Source organism: Rhipicephalus sanguineus, chromosome 1 (genome assembly GCF_013339695.2).
Source record: "Rhipicephalus sanguineus isolate Rsan-2018 chromosome 1, BIME_Rsan_1.4, whole genome shotgun sequence".
Taxonomy (NCBI): Eukaryota; Metazoa; Arthropoda; class Arachnida; order Ixodida; family Ixodidae; genus Rhipicephalus; species Rhipicephalus sanguineus.
Genome location: NC_051176.1, coordinates 25,694,291 through 25,713,702, shown reverse-complemented (window position 1 = coordinate 25,713,702; position 19,412 = coordinate 25,694,291). Strand labels below are relative to the sequence as shown.

General features: G+C 45.8%; 1 protein-coding gene across 2 annotated transcripts in view; it reads right to left on the bottom strand.

Annotated features, from left to right (window-relative positions):
- The window catches only part of LOC119389872 (aspartate--tRNA ligase, mitochondrial), a 338,524-nt gene that overhangs the window by 135,098 nt on the left and 184,014 nt on the right, over positions 1–19,412 (bottom strand). For both annotated transcript variants that reach the window (XM_037657287.2, XM_037657295.2), the window contains exons 12-13: positions 8,260–8,325; positions 7,020–7,172 (exon numbers count right to left, since the gene is read on the bottom strand). In XM_037657287.2, coding sequence (XP_037513215.1) covers positions 7,020–7,172; positions 8,260–8,325 — 219 coding nt within the window. The remainder of the gene's footprint in view (positions 1–7,019; positions 7,173–8,259; positions 8,326–19,412) is intronic.

The window sequence follows — 19,412 nt, the reverse complement described above, 5'->3', positions numbered from 1 at the left end:
TCACTGCTGTATGTGCAAAGGCCTCCAAAACATTATGCTATTTGCGTCGAAACGTTCGTATTGTCCCTCTAACATTCGCAAACTGTCCTACTTAACTTTCGACCGCCTGCAACTTGAATATGCCTCATCTGTTTGGTCCCCGTCCGCTCATTATCAAATTAATATGCTCGAAGCAATTCAGAACAGAGCTGCACGTTACATTTCCAGAATCCACTGCCATCATTCCAGTGTGACGCAGCTTAAACTCGATTATTCATTACAACCATTATGTGTTCGCCGTCAAGTGTCCTTGTTATGTCTATTTCATAAATACGTCTACAGGAACAAAACATCGTCGTTGCAACTTGAACACCCCCTCTACACATCACGCAGGTTACATAATCATCTTAGCTTCACCCGCATCTTTGTTAGCACAAACGCGTTTAACACATCAGCACTACCGCAAGCCATTCGCATGTGGAATGATCTTCCCGGTCATATCTTCTCTGATAGTAACCGTAACGGGTTTTGCCAGAAACTTTAGATACATTTTCACGATGTAGCATTGTAAATTTTTTTTTTCTTTTTTTTTCATCTAACTTTCAAGCTTTTATATTGTGAAGTGTTGCGCTCTATTTTGATGAACGCACTGTAATCTGCTACTCGTGTACTATTATTGAATTACTATGACTAATTGCATCGTTAATTTTATTACGAAGTATTTTGTTATTATTATTAATCTGCACTGCAGCTTTGTTCATTATGAGTTTACATCTGATTTCACTGTAACCCCCCTTACTGAATGCCTTCGGGCCTGTAAGGTATTTTTCAATAAAAAATTTAAAAAATATATGAAAGACGTGGTCACCAAACAGTGTGATGGCACGATTTCACTGCCAACCATATCACAACATTACTAGATTAGTTTCAGGGGGAAAGGTGTGGGGCAGACGATGTCACCTTTCCACCTCCCACCTCATGGTGAGGGTTCCCACACAGTCAGCCTGACTCCCTGATTTGTCGTAGCTCTCACAGGTCGTTCTAGGTGCTGTTGTGCTCCGATCATGTTGTCTGAGTTGTCTAAAGTTATGAGTGGCTTTGTATTGTGAGCGAAAGACACACTGTATTGTTTTGTTATCAGCTACAAAAGTGGTTATGATTTGAAAGGGCCTACCACGAAGAGACATTTCGGGTGCCTGGTGATGGTGCACACCTTCAAGAGTGGCAGTGTCCCATTCCCCAACTGGTTCCAAAGACCAATATCCCGAATTAAATGTTCTGGTGCACTTTGTGGCCTGTGCATATCCACTTGTGCAACACGGCAGATAGCAGCAGTTAAAATGCTAATAGAGCTCACGAATGCATTATGTGGCACCTGGCACCACCTGGTGGAACTACTGGTACACACTGTACCACACCCGCACAGCGAAACTTCTGATACATCGAACCCTGTGCCATGCCGAAGCTCTGAAAGTGCATTTTTTTCGAACAAATATCAATCACAGGGTTAATTCAAGGGTTTTTATGGACTTTCAAGCCCCTAACAAAACATATTTAGGGACCTGGAACAACACTTGTGTAGATCATAGAAAAAGACAACACCGTCTTTTACAGCATGGAAGCACATCTTTCACTGCACACAAGCCAAAGCAGGCACGATTTCACCATTACCAGCTAACAAAAGAAGTTTTCAAGTTCCTTTCATTGCTCATTTTTTGTTCATTGCAGGTTTTATTGCATTGCACTGTTTTCTATAGGTTTCTCTATTCTTCTGCTAGTTTGCTTAAAGGGCCAGTAAACAACCTCGTGGTCCAAAATTTCTAATGGAGAAATAACTGTGCACTTGTACAATGTGAACATGCTGCCACAGGAACTTCGTGAATAACAGCCGTATTAAGGAAGTTACAGGGTATAGAAGGACCCGTGAAGGCTAGTTTCAGTTTCTCGCTCGTCCTTCCCACCCTTCTATCACAGTGGAGAGGGGTAGGCATAGCCCTTTGTCGCGACTATGCCTACTTCGTCGACGTAACACGACGTCAGCGATTACGTCATCGGCGCACAGCCAACGACCAAGCAAGGCTTCCCCCACGTGCGCACATGTCTAGCGGCACGGGGAGCAAGTGCGGTACGAGGAGGCACAAGTGAGGTATGCACCCTTCCCCTCATGGTAAAGTAGCGAGATGCCTCTTCATCTCGGAGGCAATACCACTTGTCCCGGTAGCCTCGGGCTCAACGAAACGGCAGAGGGCAGCACAGGAAAATGAAACTGCATCAACGCAGGGCCCAGGCGCTGTTTCGTAGTGAAGGACCAATTGTCAAGCTCAGTGGTACATAATGTTGCACATGGGCAAGATTTCGTCACCGCGTGTACGAGGAAGATTGGACAGGCATAGGTATGAAGCACGCGAATTGTTTTTCCAAATGGAGGGTCTGCGCGGCGTGCAGCACTGTAGCATTCGCCAAATGTGATTGCCACGGTCTACTGTACGAATTAGTGAGCTTGTCTGGGGGGTGTAAAAAAAAGGCGGAGCCAGTTTACTGGCCCTTTAAATGGATTCACCTCACGATATAGAAGTACTGCACACCCACACAAAAAAGGCCCAATTTTAAATAGTGGACTCAAGGTTACCTTAAAGGAACACTACAGAGCAAAACAGGTTTTCTCATATTAGTAAAGGACTCTTTCACGATACCAAAAACACCACGCTTGCTGCGAGAAGACGCTTAGTAAGCGAGAAAACACGCAAAAACAAAATGTGGATGGCGACGCCACCTTGAAGTTTCCGCACCATTTGCCGTGACGTCACATGTTTTAACCGTGCCTACTAGGGACTACGTAGTTCCTAATCGGTAAAAATGAAGTACATTGTCCTCTGAGGGGGCCACAGACTTAACATACCAAGTCTGAGGTCATTTTGTTGAGCCAATGGCGCCAAAATACTATAAGAACACTTTGAAATCCATAACGACACGCGGGGAGATTTCGGCGCGAAATTTAAAAATGAAACTTTGAACTTGATTTTCTCCTCTATTAATAAACCTATGATAGCGCAATAAATGACATTAGAGTTCTCAGAGTACAACTTATCGATCGAAACCGATTCATTATTTCTCTTTAGTGCCCCTTTAAACTTTCATCCACATCAGGGGCAGATGATATCAATTCGAAACTGTTAAAAAACACCAAGAACATCTGTGCAGCCTATTTCAGATTAATTTTCTTGCGGTCTTTATCATCCGGTAGCATTTCCCTTGCCTGGAAGGAAGGGCAGGTCATTCCAATCTACAAATCAGGCAACAAAAACTCTCCTCTCAACTATCGACCGATTTCCCTGACTAGTGTACGCTGCAAGACAATCGAGCACATCATCTACACGCAAATCATGCAGTTTCTTGACAGCAACAACTTTTTTTTGCGCATCTCAACATGGATTCCGCAAGTGCCTGTCATGCGATACACAACTTGCCATGTTCATCCACGACTTACACATCAACCTTGATACTAAGAAACAGGTAGATGCCATTTTTCTTGATTACGCAAAAGCGTTTGATAAGTTACCCCAAATATGGCTGTTACTTAAGCTCTCACAGTTGAATCTGCATCCCGACACTTTTCACTGGATTCAAGAATTCCTTGCTAGCCGATCACAGTCAGTACATGTCAATAATTCCAATTCCGCCCCCCTCCCTGTAACATCTAGTGTTCCGCAGGGTAGCGTCTTAGGCCCACTGCTATTTCTTATTTATATTATTGACCTTCCTCTACATGTTGCCTCTCAAATCCTAATGTTAGTAGATGATTATGTCATCTACCGCACAATCACTGACAATGATGATCATGCTGTTTTGCAAGAATATCTTAACAATATTCAGGATTGGTGCAATGAATGGCTGATGACCCTCAACCCTAACAAATGCAAGGTAATATGTTTCACTCGCCGCCTTCAGCCATTATACACACCCTACACTATTGCTAACACTTCATTAGAAACAGTGGATACATTTAAGTACCTTGGTGTCACCCTTTCACATAACTTAAACTGGTTGCCTCATATAACATGCATTACTGCCTCGGCTAACCAAACCCTGGGATTCCTAAAACATCATCTGTGTCATGCACCACGTCACGTAAAAGTTCTAGCATATAGGTCACTCAAACTCCCGAAGCTAGAATACGCTTCTCCCATCTAGTCACCTCATCAAGCATGCTTTATCAATACCCTAGAAACCATTCAGAATTGCGCAGTAAGGTTCATTCAATCGTCATATTCTTATAACATCAGCATATCATTACTAAAAGCACAGTCTGGTTTAAAACACACCATCATCCCGGCACCGCATCGATTCATTAATCCTTTTTCACAAGTTTTTCTACAGCTTGCGTCATCATGTCCCATATATTTTTGCCCTGCCACCGCGCACATCGCTGCGCACAGGGCACCACTTGCAACTTACTCACCCCTGCAGCCACACTACAACTTTTTCTGCATCTTTCTTTTGTCGATCATTAGCTGACTGGAACAGCCTGCCCTGCCATATCGTTGAAACCACCTGCTATGATGCGTTGTACAATAACGAGTACTAATATGATCGCTGACATGTAAAAACTTTACTGGCCATCATGCAGAGCCATCTATGATGTTGCTGCGGCCATGAGAAACAATAAACATCACAACTAGGGGTGTATGAATCGAACTTTCGAATATTTTTCTAATAGTGTTTGCTATTCGATTCGATTCGCACAAGGATTTTACTATTCCAAGTTTTGAAACTTCCGGAAAATAAGTATAATAGTTTTATTCACTCAAAATCAAATCACAGCACATCTAAATGGTGCGTGTAAATCCAATTCTCCTCACAAACTTCAGCCTATTGAAAGGTTAACGACCCAGCCCCGCCACGGTGGTCTAGTGGTTATGGCGCTCGACTGCTGACCCGAAGGTCGCGGGATCGAATCCCGGCCGCCGCGGCTGCATTTTCGATGGAGGCGAAAATGTTCAAGGCCCGTGTACTTAGATTTAGGTGCACGTTAAAGAACCCCAGGTGGTCGAAATTTCCGGAGCCCTCCGCTACGGCGTCTCTCATAATCATATCGTGGTTTTGGGACGTTAAACCCCAGATATTATTATTATTATTATTAAGGTTAACGACCGTCACCCTGACGCGATTATAGACAGGGTTGCTCAACCACTACGCTCAGGCTAGAAAGAATGCAGCTTAAAAGTGCGAAGCGCGGCACCTGTTTATACCCTACTTAATCAAAAACAAAAACAAACACAAGCAGAATGCACCCTCATAGAAAGTGAAACTTATTCTGCTAGCCGTTCCTTTCATTAAGTGATCCAGTTTTGCTGGTTTTGAGGTCACTTGTGGGAACACCTCGATCGGATGCCTCTTCAAGGGCCGTTACCTTAACAAGCTCGGTCTACACGGAGCTGCTTGAGAATGCCTGCAAGCTTGTCATCAAAGTCAGGATATTTTCCCATTTTAGGCCCGCACAAAACTTTTCCTGGTTCACAGGTAGCTGAAGATCTCCTTCCTTTGTTTGCAGCACTCAAGGACACAGGTTTCGGGGAAGCAAAACAGACGTCACGTAGCTGTCTTCAGTGAGCGAGCTTTCCTTTGATGCAAGCTTTCATAATGATAATCATTTCCACTTGGCTGCGAACTGCAGAAAAAAGCGTAGTTGAGCACGAAATAACCCGAGCGGACTAGTTTTGAAATGCGTTCCATCACCATTTTGTCAATACATCTGCCACTGACAGTCAGTTGTTGCTTATGCCGCGAACGTTGTTTCAGTTTCGTACTAAATCAACTCGTTTTGTGAAACGTGCTTTCTGAGTAATGTCTTGGTGCCGTGAAGTCAGCCTGCAATATCAAATTTGTTAGCATCACCCTAAAAACGGCGAAATATCAAGTTATCCAGGCTTGTGCTAATATTGCATGTTATGTCGACTTCATAACTACGCAACAGCTAGTAGCACAGTTTCATTTTCACGCAGCAGGCGGCGCGCTGCCGCTACGTCTACGGTTCAACAGGAATGGTTTTGTTTTTGGCCATGTTTTGCTGTTCATCTTAATGTGAAAGCATTACTTGGCCAGGTTTGCGAAAGCACGCACTCGTCCGGCGTCCACAAAAGTCGTGTGCGGAAGACACGTGACATCTCCACATAACTGATGCCAACTGCCGCAGAAACTAGTACTCGCAGCGGTGTAGTAGGAGGGGAGAATCCCCGCAGCAGAACTCCCGAATAGAAGGGAGCACACCCTTTTGTGAGCTACATCAGTTGTCCTTCAACTTCTGTGGAGGCAGTGTTGCAGCAGCATGCTTAGCGATATTGCAACACGTAGCTGCAGCAAGCCCGATGCCAACATTGTAGGCTCAGCATCGACATCGACAGAAGATTCATCAATGTAAGTGTTGTTGACACCACTTTAGTTGTATCGAATCATGTAAATAGACACAATTCGGCCTCCGCACTTCCTCATTCTTCATAACGCAACTTGGGAACACCGCTTCGCAGCACCCCTCAGTAATAGCAACCTAGCCAAAAGAAACGCTTTCATGTTCCCATCTCATAAGAATATGCTTAAGGATGCTCTTTTTTCCTGCAGTTTTGCTTAGAAGTATTAAAAAAACATTCAATTCGATTCGCACTCAAATTTTATTACTCAAATTCGCTTCGCACCCAAAATTTTGCTATTCGCACAGCTTTAATCACAATGCTAGTTAGTAAATTCAAACAAAATCCCGAGTCGACTTTGAATTATCGAGAGTCGACTGTACTATTTTGCAGTTTCCTTAAAGTTCGATATATCCAGCATCAGCTGTATGTGATATCTAAGCTGTGCTAATTGGTTACTTTTATGTAGTAAACTATGTGCATGTACCAGATGTTATGATCCTTGATGGGATCGACAGTATGAATGAATGAATGAGCAAATAAATATCGATAAATAAATAATACACCTTCCGGAATGTTGTCTGTGGCTTCTGCTTGAATTGATCCCAAAGGTCAACACAGTGCAGCCATACTCACTGCAGAGTCTGTGCCACCAGCACAGAGGAGAAGGGAGTCCCCTGGGTGGGCCCCCAGCAGGCCCGCAATGCGCCCCACTGTCTCAGACGAAAGCAACTGCCTCTTCTTATTCTTGGAGTCAGCCCCAGGCACAGGCACCTCCACAATGATTCCCTGCAGAGATAAGTCCTTCCTCCAATGTCTTGTGGAAAACCGTTTTCAGGCAACACATGCTTGAAAACACGGGTACACCTCGTTACAACAAACTTGGTTATCACAAAATTCTCAACAAAAGAATGTATTTAACTTTCCCATAACTCCGTGTCTCTAGCACACCACCTATTGCTAACCTCCATGAAACGATGTGTGTTTGTGTCAACGTAACAGAGTTCAACTGCTGATGTAAACCAAGACTGAGGCAATAAACTTTCACAATTTCCTAGGAACTGTATTTGGCTCAAGTACATTTTGTTATGCGTTTTAAAACATGCCGGAAATCTACAGCTGGAATAATCGGCTTTTTCTTGTGTCTAGTGGTCCCTAAACTTGTGACACTGACTGTAAAAGTGTGTGAACTACTACTGAATGCTGCTGCACGCTCACAGTAGCTGTGAGCAATATGCGCCGGATGGAAGTGAGGGCCACATCCACACTGTGCGCAATGCAATACTGAATTAATGAAAGCCTTCGCTCCTCATTTCCAACCTGCAGGCCTCACTCTCACCAGGCATGTATTGTCCGTAGCTACTGCGACACCCAAACACGAGAAATTCATAAAGCCTTCACAATGATCATGAATAGCGTGGGGCCTGTTTATGTCAGTTCACCATAGGTTGTGGTAACCGACAGAGAGATTAGCTAGCTCCACACCTTAGTTCCAGATATGGTAGGATGCATGCGCATATTCCAAAACCCTCATTTCCCTCGTCTTCTCAGGAATGCGTTTATATTTGTGTTCACAAAATAAACACTTTGTTGCCAGTCAGTGCCTGGCACTGTCTGTTCATCTTGTGCCGTCTTTTTGCACTGTTTTCAGCAATTAAATCGTACGAACAGCCTCAATCCCAGAGTCATATTCTTTTTTGTATTGTAAACAATGCATTTCGGCCAGGGAATATTATGAACTTGTAGCACACGAAAATTCACACCAGACGTACCACTGAGGTTTTACAATACTGAAGTTGAAACTATATTGAGGTTTAATTGTAGCTTCTACTCAGTCATCCAGAACTTCTATAAAGGACAGCATTGATGCACTGACCTGAAATTGCAGCTGCTGCTTGGCCAGTGTCTTGAATGCCTCCAGGTGGCGTCTCCGCAACACACCCTGCACAACAGCCATCATTAAGAAGGCTAAACAGCTTACAGCGCTGAACAGACAAGGACAAAGAAGGTAACGACATGAGCGCTGACTCACAACTACTGTGGAATATAGATGGAGCTTTTTTCTAAAAAACATTACTAAAAAGTGACCCCTCGACTTATATACCAGTCCTTGGCGCAAATGGAATTGTCGCCTGGCAACAGAGAGCCCCGCATGCTTCTTGGCCTCAGCATCGGCATCGCTTCCGTGCAGGCCAACACTACCGACGCTATTTTGCCACTTGCCAGCTAGAGTTCCTGGCAAGTGGCGACCTTTGCTCTGCGAATCTGCGACCAGCTGCAGCACGAATATTGGGACATGGCACCAGTTCACCGCCGCGTTTCAAAAAAAGTAATCGTGTTCGCTGAAGTGAGTGGATATGTGTCAGTGCAGCGGCAGTTTGGCATCTACGAGAAATGCGTGAGATACTGGCGCAACCAGAAAGCCAAACTGTTGGCATGCAGCGTGCAGAAGACGTCGTTTCGCAGTCACTGAGCGGTGCACTTTGAACTTGAGGACAAGGTGACGGATTTTGTCCACGAGTATCGTGGCAGTTCCTTGCCCGTGAGTGCAGAATTCGTCTGAACGAAAGCTATCGAGCTCGCCCATAAAGCCGGGCTATCGAGGGAGCCGTTCAAGGGCTCCATCTATTCGGTTCGTCGCTTAGAGGGCGCAGCTCCTCCACCTACAGGGACATCGAGCAAGCCTCTGCGCGTGTGTGGAACACTCAGTTGGGTGCAATTGGCTTGAGCAGCGATCAATTGCTGGTATTAATGTTAAGCCTATGAATAAAGTGGTTTGTGTTACCGGATGCTACTGTGGGTGCAGCCTCGACAGCTTCATGCGAAGCAAGGGCTTCGCACTTTGCCAGCGCACTTCCACCTGCCAAAAGCTGCCGGAAGCATAGGAAGATAAGTTGGTTGATTTCCAACGTTATGTTATTCTTTGCTAGCAGCAGCGTGGCTACATGCTGGGCCAGAGTGGCAACGCCGACAAAATGCCGATACGGTTCAACATGCCATCGTCTACCACAGTCTGGAACGCGGGGAAAAGAAGTGAAGCTGCTGACCACAGGAAGCGAGCACTCGCGCTTCACCGTGATGCCTTTGTGCACGGCTGACGGCAAAAAGCTGCCCCCGCTGATTATTTCAAGTGGAAGACTCGACCAAAAGAGGCTTTCCTGCGGAACGTCATTGTTCGCACGAACGAGGCTACATTGACGAGGCCCTAATGATCATCTGGATCTGCACGGTGTGGAACCGGCGATCCGACGCAATCCTACCGTGTCCGAACATGTATGAACTGGACGCATTTCACGGGCACTTGATGGCAACAGTAAGGCAGGCGCTCCGCAACGGTGAAACGGACCTTGTTGTCATTTTGGGAGAAATAATGTCAACATTGCAGCCACTGGACGTCGTGCTCAATAAGCCTTTCAAATATCGTGCGCGCGAACTCTATAATGAATGGATGGCCAGTGATAACCCGCGGACCTCGACAGGCCGGCACTGCAGGCTGCCTGGGCAGGTCACCTCTCACAATGGTTTGTTCATGGGTATCCAAGGCGTGGAGGTCACTGCCCAATGAAACGGTAGTGCGTGCGTTTAAGAAATGTTGCATCAGCAACTCCCTTGACGGTACTGTGGTGGGCGGGTTTGATCCGAGGTGGCCGAGGATGCAGGCCGAAGCCTGAGGGCCGCGAAATCAATACGCACGCTCCAAATCCCCAGCAGAAGCGACTCAGTTTATCATCAATACACCCTTTTTGTACTCCATCCCAGAGGGCGCCCCATAACCAACTTGGCTAGAGTTACGTATGCACTTGGCATTCACGCCCCCTCTACATCCCCCTTTTGGGAAAATACAAGAAAGCAACACCTCGTTATAAGGTATGCAACTTAATGACAAATGTCTCATGGCACGTTTTGCAAGCTCAGCTGCACCAGTGGCCTAACGCAATGTCCAGACTGAGTGCGCACAACCGACATGGGGGTCTTGAAGGAGTAGCCGGGGCAACCGGTGGCGATGCAACTGGTAGAAGAGTAACTGCCCTAGGAGTTGGACTGCTGCACACAGGCTCTGGGCGAGTTAGAGTCTGTGGCGAGCTTTGGGATCCTTGGTGCAGTGGACTGGAGCTGCCGAGGTCACAACCACCTGATGACGAAAACTGCTGCAGAACCAGGTGTCTCCAATTGCAGACGAGAGCACCTGCATCTGTCTGGACCACGTAGGAGTGTGAACTAGTGCAGTAAAACCAGTTATACGGCTATTCAATTCATCGGTTATTCGATTTCGAAAACCGCATAACTGGAGTGACCGGATATTCGGTTGGTTATTCGGTTAGTAATACAGTTGAACACGGATATATCGAACTTGAAGGGGATCGCGAATCAGTTCGATATATGAAAAATTCGATATAAAAAAATACAGGCCCCGAGACCTTACCAGTGGCAGACGATCATCTACAATCGGCGCATTCAAGAATTGACAACTAATTCCACACACACGATGCAACAGAACGTTTTCTTTGCGTGAAAAAAAATCACTTATCTTGGCCTGCTTCTTCGTCTTTGAAATGAAGTTGAAGACGCTGGCCTCGATCTTACCGAGGCTGTCCAGGTGCGACAGCCCGGTTCCCTCCATGTCGCCGCAACAACGGCGAATCAAACCGAACACTGCCGCCATTTCAGCGGCGGAGTACACACGTGTAGCCGCCGCCTCGTCTGGACGATCTTCCTCGTCACTTAAGCTGTCGGCCTGCGCATCCTGGGTCCCTGCGACCGCAGCTACAATGTTTTCGTCAGCGAGGCTCACAACAGCCTGAACATTGCAGTCCGCTTCCACAAAATCGTCCGCAGACACTTCGGGTGGAACGGCAGCCAGGAAGAGGGACGCCAACTCGCGAAGCGCGTCGTCTATGCGCTCGTCGTTTGCCGACGATGTTGTAGCGTTGCTTAAATTGGTGAAGCCACCCGGTGTTGTCGGCGAAATCGTCTTCACCGAGTGTGGCGGTAAACCATTTGGCCTTAGCCATCAGCATTGGGCCATCCACAGGAATGTTCTTTGCACGCACTTCTGAACCAGGCATAGAGTGCCTTTTCTACTTTCCCGTGGGCAGGAGCGTGCACACGACAGGCTCCCGACGTTTGCTGCTCCGCCGTCTTCGCCTTCATATCCGCCTTGTTCTTTAACAAGGCACTCATAGTGCTTCGTGGTATCCCAGTGTCGTCCGCCACCATCGAACTTTTTTCGCCCCCTCAACACGCTGTATGGCTTTCAACTTCGTCGCAAAGTCAAGCTTCTTGCGCTTCTTGACATTGGCCATTGTTACACGAGAAGTCTAAAATTCAAGCAGTCCGCAGCGCCTTTGCACAGCACGCACAACACACACGCAAAAGAGGAATGCGGTGGTATGCGAAAACTCACGGAAGTGGACTCTGCCAACAAAGCGTTCGCGATCAGTCGCGATAGCGGCGATGGATATCAGGCTACCCGGCTACCTGCGAGGGCAGCAGCGATGTACGAAAGGCGCGAGCTGTGGTAGCTGAACAATTACGAAAGGCGCGGGCTGTGGTTGGCTGATCAAAACTCACAAAACAGCAACAAAAAAGAAAGAAAGAAACGACGGAAGGAGGAGGCCGCCGGCTCCTTCGTTCCTGCTCTCCGAGCCGACGGTAACGCGGAGAAAGCATAAGAACAAGCGAGAGAGGACAAAAGAAAAAAAAGCCATTCCGCAAGTTGGAGAACGCGCCCAACAGGAGTACAGTCCGAGCCCTCTCGCCCTCACATTTTTCGAGCGTTTCGGGTGTCGGCGGAGGCGCGGTACTGCGAAGGTCGCGGGGCGCAGCGAGTGCCGAAGCGCACCTTCCAGCTCGCATGGCATTCAATATATCCGAAGGCGGGTAAAAATACCGTTCGATATAAACGTGCGAATTTCTATACTTTTACAAAGGATTTTCAAGGGGATAATTTACGAGTTCGATATAGCCGAAAATTCGATATATGTGGGTTCGATATATCCGTGTTCGACTGTATCGTCATATTCGGATATTCTAACAACCGGATTTTTATTCTGTAATGCTAAGGAAAATATTATTCGTTTCTCTGAAATTCTCATACATGTAGGCATCATTGCAACCACTCTGGTTAGACTTCTCACCTTTTTCTGTCCCAGATTACAGGGCTCGCTTACGCTATCACGTTCTACTCTTGAAGATGAAGCTCAAGCATCCTCAGTGTTTTTTTCCACTGCCAGACAATTTGACCCTCCCATAAATTAAGTGAACTGGCATTCCTTGCAATTGGTCGTCAGAAGTATCACCACTGGTGACTATTTATTGACGTCATCAGATACGTGTAGTATAGGATTCGTTTTCTCCATTTTGAGCCGAGTGACAAGAGTGACTGACACAAATGAGTCACAACCCTGATGGATAATGCCGGAGTTGGATGTATCATGACGTGCGATTTCTCTAGCTATTGCCATACGTTTGCATCGAAATACATAAATGTGCTCACTACTACTCAGCCACTTGACGTAATCACCGTGTGACTCATTATTAGTCACTGAGGTCCTGCTTTAACACAAACTATTTAACTATTGACTCACTATACAGCTGCCCGCTTCTCATTCACGTGTGCACATTGCTAACCTGTTGACATTCATATCAAACGAAATGTCTTCCTCAGAGTAATAAGTCGTGTCACTGTCATTCAAATGACGTGATCACTGGTGATTCATTTGACTTTAAAAGGGTGAAAACTTGAGCTTGTTGGCTGGGCTTCATAGCAGGCAACAGCGCAGATACACGAGACAAGAGTGACTGACAGTACGTCATCACACTTCTCAACTACACATGCACTTTCGCAACCTGGCGACATGCATATCGAATGATATGTCTTTCAAGGGGTAATAACATGATCAGTATTACAATGTAAATGACATTATCACTAGTGCCTCACGTGAATCCACCACTCTTCATGAATACACTATCGCAACTTGCCGACATGCATATCAAACGAAATGTCTTTCAAGGGGTAATAAACTCACTAGTGACTCAAGTGATGTCACCACCCTTGACAACAATGAATGCACTATCGCAGCCTGGCGACGTGCATATCAAAAGAAATGTCTTTCAAGGAGTAATAACCTGATCTCTATTACAGTTGCCGATCGATAAATCGGACACCGATAATTCGGACATGCTCGGTAATTCGGACATGCTCGGTAATTCGGACATGCTCGGTAATTCGGACAGTCGCGCGGCACCACCGATGATCCCATAGAAGTAATGTGTAAAGACGACCAACATTTTGGCCAGCTGCCAGATCTACAATCGATAATCCCGACCCTGTCCGAGACTGCTGCGCACGTAGAATCGCCAGCCATTATCTCCTCCGGCACCCGTACCGTACAAAGTATGGCCTCAGAGATCACAATGAAAGCTAAATTGTGATCTATGAGACTTTATTTCAATCGCTATTTTCTGCCTCAGAGATTTGTAATTGAAAATGCCGATCTTGGAGGCATTGGTCAACTGTGGGAAATCGTATCGACATTGCGAACATCCTACATTGCGGTTCCTGTATCCCCGCGCTGCACTGCTTTTGCTATCGCCGCCATTCTGTCGAATGTCTCGGCGGTAAAGCGTTTTGCTAAGGCAGTGACTATGGTGACGGGGCCCGTCAGCGCAGTACTATCATAAGAGTGAGGGGGCCCATCAGCGTAGTGTAATTGGAATAGTGAGGGGGCCCGTCACCGTAGTATAATACGGTGACGAGCCTCGTCTCGAGTCCTTGCTGCTTTTTCGTCATCGTACAGCGATCACATCACACTGGTGGAGATACAGGCGGACTTGGTTGCACGTAAGCTGAAGTGCGTGCAGCAACGCATTGACAACTTTTTTCGGCCCCCGGGACACTGAAGTGTCAATAAAAGTATTTATTTTATGACGCATTCGTTTTTTCGGACATTTGATAATTCGGACTTATTTACATTCCCCGTGGAGTCCGAATTATCGGTCGTCGACTGTACTATATCAAGTGATTTTTGTCACTAGTGACTCACGTGACGTGACCACCCACACAACCATCCAACCAACCTACACAACCGCCCTACACAACCAACTACATATCTCAACCTGCCGACATGTATATCAAACGAAACGTCTTTCAAGGGGTGATAGCGAGATCACTAGCACAGTCAAGTGACGTTATCACTAGCGATTTACGCGACCTCACCATCCTTCACAACCATGATAGTACTACAGTCAAACACGACTGTACCGAAGTCGGCTAAATCGAATTATCCTTTATATCGCACTATTTTCGAACAGAACAATGTTATTTAACGTCAATGCATCGAGAAATTTAAGGTTACATCGAACAGAAATAGCCGGAACACTTGATATATCGAACATCGCGAAGTGCGAAACATCCCAATAAGTTGTCTTTCCTTAACAAGAAGTTGGCTTTTTCTCACAAAAGGGGACCTTCCGGCATGCATTTGGGAAAGTGAATGGTGTGATTATGAGGGCTGTATCGATATCGAATTTTCTTGCGTACAGCCCGCCCCTGCATACAACCTCCATCGTCAACTACGGACCGCACAAAAAAAACATGAAAAAAAATTCCCAAGCGTTGCCCTAAGCCCTCTTCTTTGCATTACTGTGAAGCAGTTACGCGAAGCCAACTTGCGCACCAAAATTTGCATCAACAATATGGAAAATAATTTAAAAGTTTTATATCGAATTATACGATATATCGAACTAATTCCCGTTTTTTAGCGAGTTCGATATATGCGTGTTCGACTGTATCGCAACCTGCCGACATGCATATCAAACGAAATGTATTTCAAGGGGTACTAGCCTGATCGCGATTACTATGTCGGGTGACATCACTAGTGACTCACGTGACGTCACCACCCTTGACAACAATAAGTGCACTATCGCAACCTGCCGACATGTATATCAAACGAAATGTCTTTCAAGGGGTAATACCCTTGATTGCTAATATAAACCTGATTGCTATTACTGTTTTACTATTACTGTTCCTACTGTTATTACTACTGACTCCCGTAACACCACCAACCTTCATAACCATGAACCAACTATCGCAACATGCCGACATGCATATCAAATGAAGTATATTTCAAGTAGTAAGCAAGGACTAGCATAAAGTCAAGTGACGTTATCACTAGTGACTCACGAGACGTCACCACTACTCTCAACTACACGTGCACTCTCGCAGCCTGCCGACAAATCCTGCCAATACCAGTCCTATATCCGAAGCAGTTTAGCCTTCACCTAATAGACAGCCCCCGCCTTACCACGTCGGCATTTCACACAAGGTAGCACCGACCGCCACTAGGCCTAACAGGCAGACATTAGGTGATATTTATTCACTTTACCAATTTGTCATTTTGGTGGTACTATTCTTACTTCAGCAATGATAGACCTATACATAAAAAACACCAATGGAATTTCTGGTTTTACCGCATGCATTTATCCTATCTTTAACAGTGTATGTAAATTTAGGAAAGCGAGCCTCATAGACGACCGGGGTTGATAGTCCGCTTATTGCCTAAGCGACATTTCGACTTAATTGTAACAAGTGAACGCAGGACATGCCTCATCAGTACTTCTTTTACGTTTTATATAAGCCGATATGTTGTTTCTGAAATTAGAGTATTACAGTGATGCTACTGAGGACATCTGATGTCGAGCAATTTTCGAAGCAGCAAAATTTCCATTTTAGAGCACTTTGGAGCAGCAAAAATTTCCATCTTGAAGAACTTTGGAACAGATAATTTTGCATCTGGCAACACTCTGGAGGAGCTAATTTTACATCCTGGAGTGCACTAGAGAAGCAAATTTCATTACATTCAAGCACCTGAATAATTATTATGGGGCTAGTTATTATGGGACTATAAGGGCTAGAAATATTTCTACTCATTGCGAAATCTCATGGAAAAAAATCATCACAGGAGCGAGCACTCCATATTTCACTCGATAATGCAAAAATAAGGGCTCATGCAGTTGAGTGTTTTGGATTAACCTCTTCGGTGATTATTTTCGAAACTAGCAAATAAACAGAATAGCGGATCAATAAAATTGTACTTTATGAAATAACACTCTAAATACATCTATGTGGTCATCAGCAGACGTGGTAGACAAACGCCGTGACGTACAACAGTGCGTCAATGCCAGAGTCACACTGTCCCTAATGCATTCCCCTAAGACAACTCCAAGGCGAAAGACAGGTTCTTTTGCTTCTCAATCGGTGTGTTTATTCTCCCCCTCCCGCTGTGCACGCTTCCTGCACCTCACCTGGTTTTGCACTGCCTCCATGATCGGCGCACTGATCATAGAAGCAGTGCCAAGCGACGATGTCATTAGATGACGTCATCACGTGACATTACGACATATGACGCCATGACGAGGTCACAAATTCTGACGATCTATGACATCATGATGATGTCACAAGTTTTGACGATCTATGACGTCATGATGATGCCATCACGTGATGATTATTTTTTCGTCAATCGACTGAAGCCGCCGACGGTCAATTTTCGTGTTTGATGAAGCATCTAAGGCTTTCACAATAATATTGCATATTGAATGTTAACAGCCTGGCAGTTCACAACTTAAACTTATATACAAAACTGACCTCCACCATGTCACCTCTGTGCCGTGCGTGAAACAGCTTCACTTATCATCCACTTCACCGAGTGGAATGGCTTCTCAATTTTTTTATTTTTATTGTGATAGCAATTTATGGACATTCTCGAGTTTTTTTTTAGTTTGAGTTTGAGTTTATTGAGTTTATTCGTTACATAAGCATTAGTTACATAATACTTGTATACAGATGAGGGTCCCAGAGTATAAATACTGAAAACGGGACCCTCAGTTAAAAACTACAACAAAAGTGAATTTTAAAAATTAGCAGAATATTGGCAGGTGGTGAACAAGTGAGAACAGTTAAAATAGGAGATGAAAAAACATGCCATTTGCATAAGTTTCCGTATAAAGTCTAAATTGATAACACCATCGCGCGCATTCTACCCGCGGGCAAAACCTCGTGAGCGCTGGTGACGAACGCAGCTGAAGCAGAGGTTAAACGAGCCGGCCATCTCCGTCGCACGGAGAGCGTATGCAAAACATCTTCCCGCGTGCGAGCCTATCGTCGATTGCTCATCAAACAGAGAGAAAACGTCCCGCCCATCTTTCGTAAAGAGCATGAAAGGATGCCAGGGGAGGGAAGGGGGGACTGCATCGCTCGAAGGGCACAGTGCACTATATGGAGGGCGCGTGCGCCCTCGATGCCTCGATATAGCGCACGCGCTCGAAGGGCGCGTGCGCTATATCGAGGCATCAGGAGACGGCTCGTAAACTTGTGGTGCTCTCAATGCTTACTTCGTGTTTAGAGAACTCACAGCACAAAAACCGCTTCCTGGTTAAACCAGCGTTTTGTTGAGTTACGCGAGATCGGATCCAAAAGAGTTAGCTGCTAGCCTTACTTCATATAACAATACAATTTGTTGGTATCGCATTCACTGCTGCGCCCTTGAGCGAAACTGTGAGTTTTTTTTTTAACCGTCGGCTATCGACCCTGGAAAGCGACGGGTGGACGTGTAATAAAGTGGCGTAGCCGCTTCACAGTGGGCCGTCAGCGACGGGCGCGCTACTGACAGCTGCGCATATTAAAATGCTATTGCAGCTGCTCCGAGTAGGAGGCATGCTTTTATTAATGAGATTACATTTTTAAAAAAGCAAGCAAAAATTTTGAATTGGAACCCTAGCACTCCCGAGCTCGAAAGAGCAGGGCCTTTTAGGGTGTATTTACCGCAGAATGATTACAAACCCGGACGTGCTGGTGGTAGGAATTACGAAAAAGCTCTTCTGGATGAAGATACATGGATAAAGGATATCTGAGGAAAAGTGTCAACACGTTCCTCCCATTCACGTGCTCTTCCATGAATGCGAAACACGGAAAATTCGATATTGTTCCATATATTGCTAGTGACCCCAGATTTTGTTCCGCGATGTACAGAAACAGAAGTGACAGACAGTGGAGTGTTTTGGCAAGTTACGGAAATATGGTAAGCCAGTAGCGTAACGCTCCTCCTCTCCCACTCATTGTGCTTAACTCGCTCCCAGTTCCAGTGACAGTGTGCCCCCCAAACGACAGGTTCCTCATTAACAATGCGTCCGCTGACAGGCAACAATGAGGCGTGATAACCCCACAGTAATTTTTGAAAAAGCTTTTGCGGTGTTGGGGTGCCTTCACCGGCAAAAGCACGACGAGCGGGAAAAGAGGAGCGCTACCGTACGGCCTTACCGTATTTGTGTACTGTGTTTCCATAACTTGCTAAAAGACTATTTTAGTGGCACGCGTATAGTTATTATTGAACATTGCTTTTATTACGTGCCGTGCGATGCTTGAAACGAGCTATCAGCTGCGTGTCTGGTGCAGGCAACGTCCGCCGATCAATCGCCGCCACACTTTCACGCTGCCGATTGGCCTAGACGTCACGAGCATCTGCGGAGAGTGCGCCTTGCTGTTGAGCCGACTTGCACAACAGAAGCTGCGTCGGCAAGGTGCATGGCATTATGGCTTACTCTGCACGCATGCGCGAGCTCTGTTTATTCAGCGGAATAATTCTTGGTCCGTGGTTGTAACTTTGGCGGCCCAAAGGTCGTGTTTCAAATGTTTTGACATGCCGACGGTACGACTGCTGGTGATAGATGCCCCAAAACCCGAGGCTTTGGCGCAGTTTGGTGCAATTTTCGTGGATATTATCAGGATAGTGCAGTAAACATAATTTGGCGCACTTTGGCACAGTTGGCGCAGGAGTGGAATCACTGGTATTAGCAGTGCTGGTTTACCGTACGGCAAGTACGAAAATGCCGTACCATCGTGGCAGCACGTGGCTAGTTTAAACGTTTCAGTTGCGTAAGTTACTCACTGCGTACAGCAATATGATGACATTATCAGAGTGGCTTATTGAGGTATGGCAGGCAGACCAAAAAATACAGCGTAGCTTGCACTGA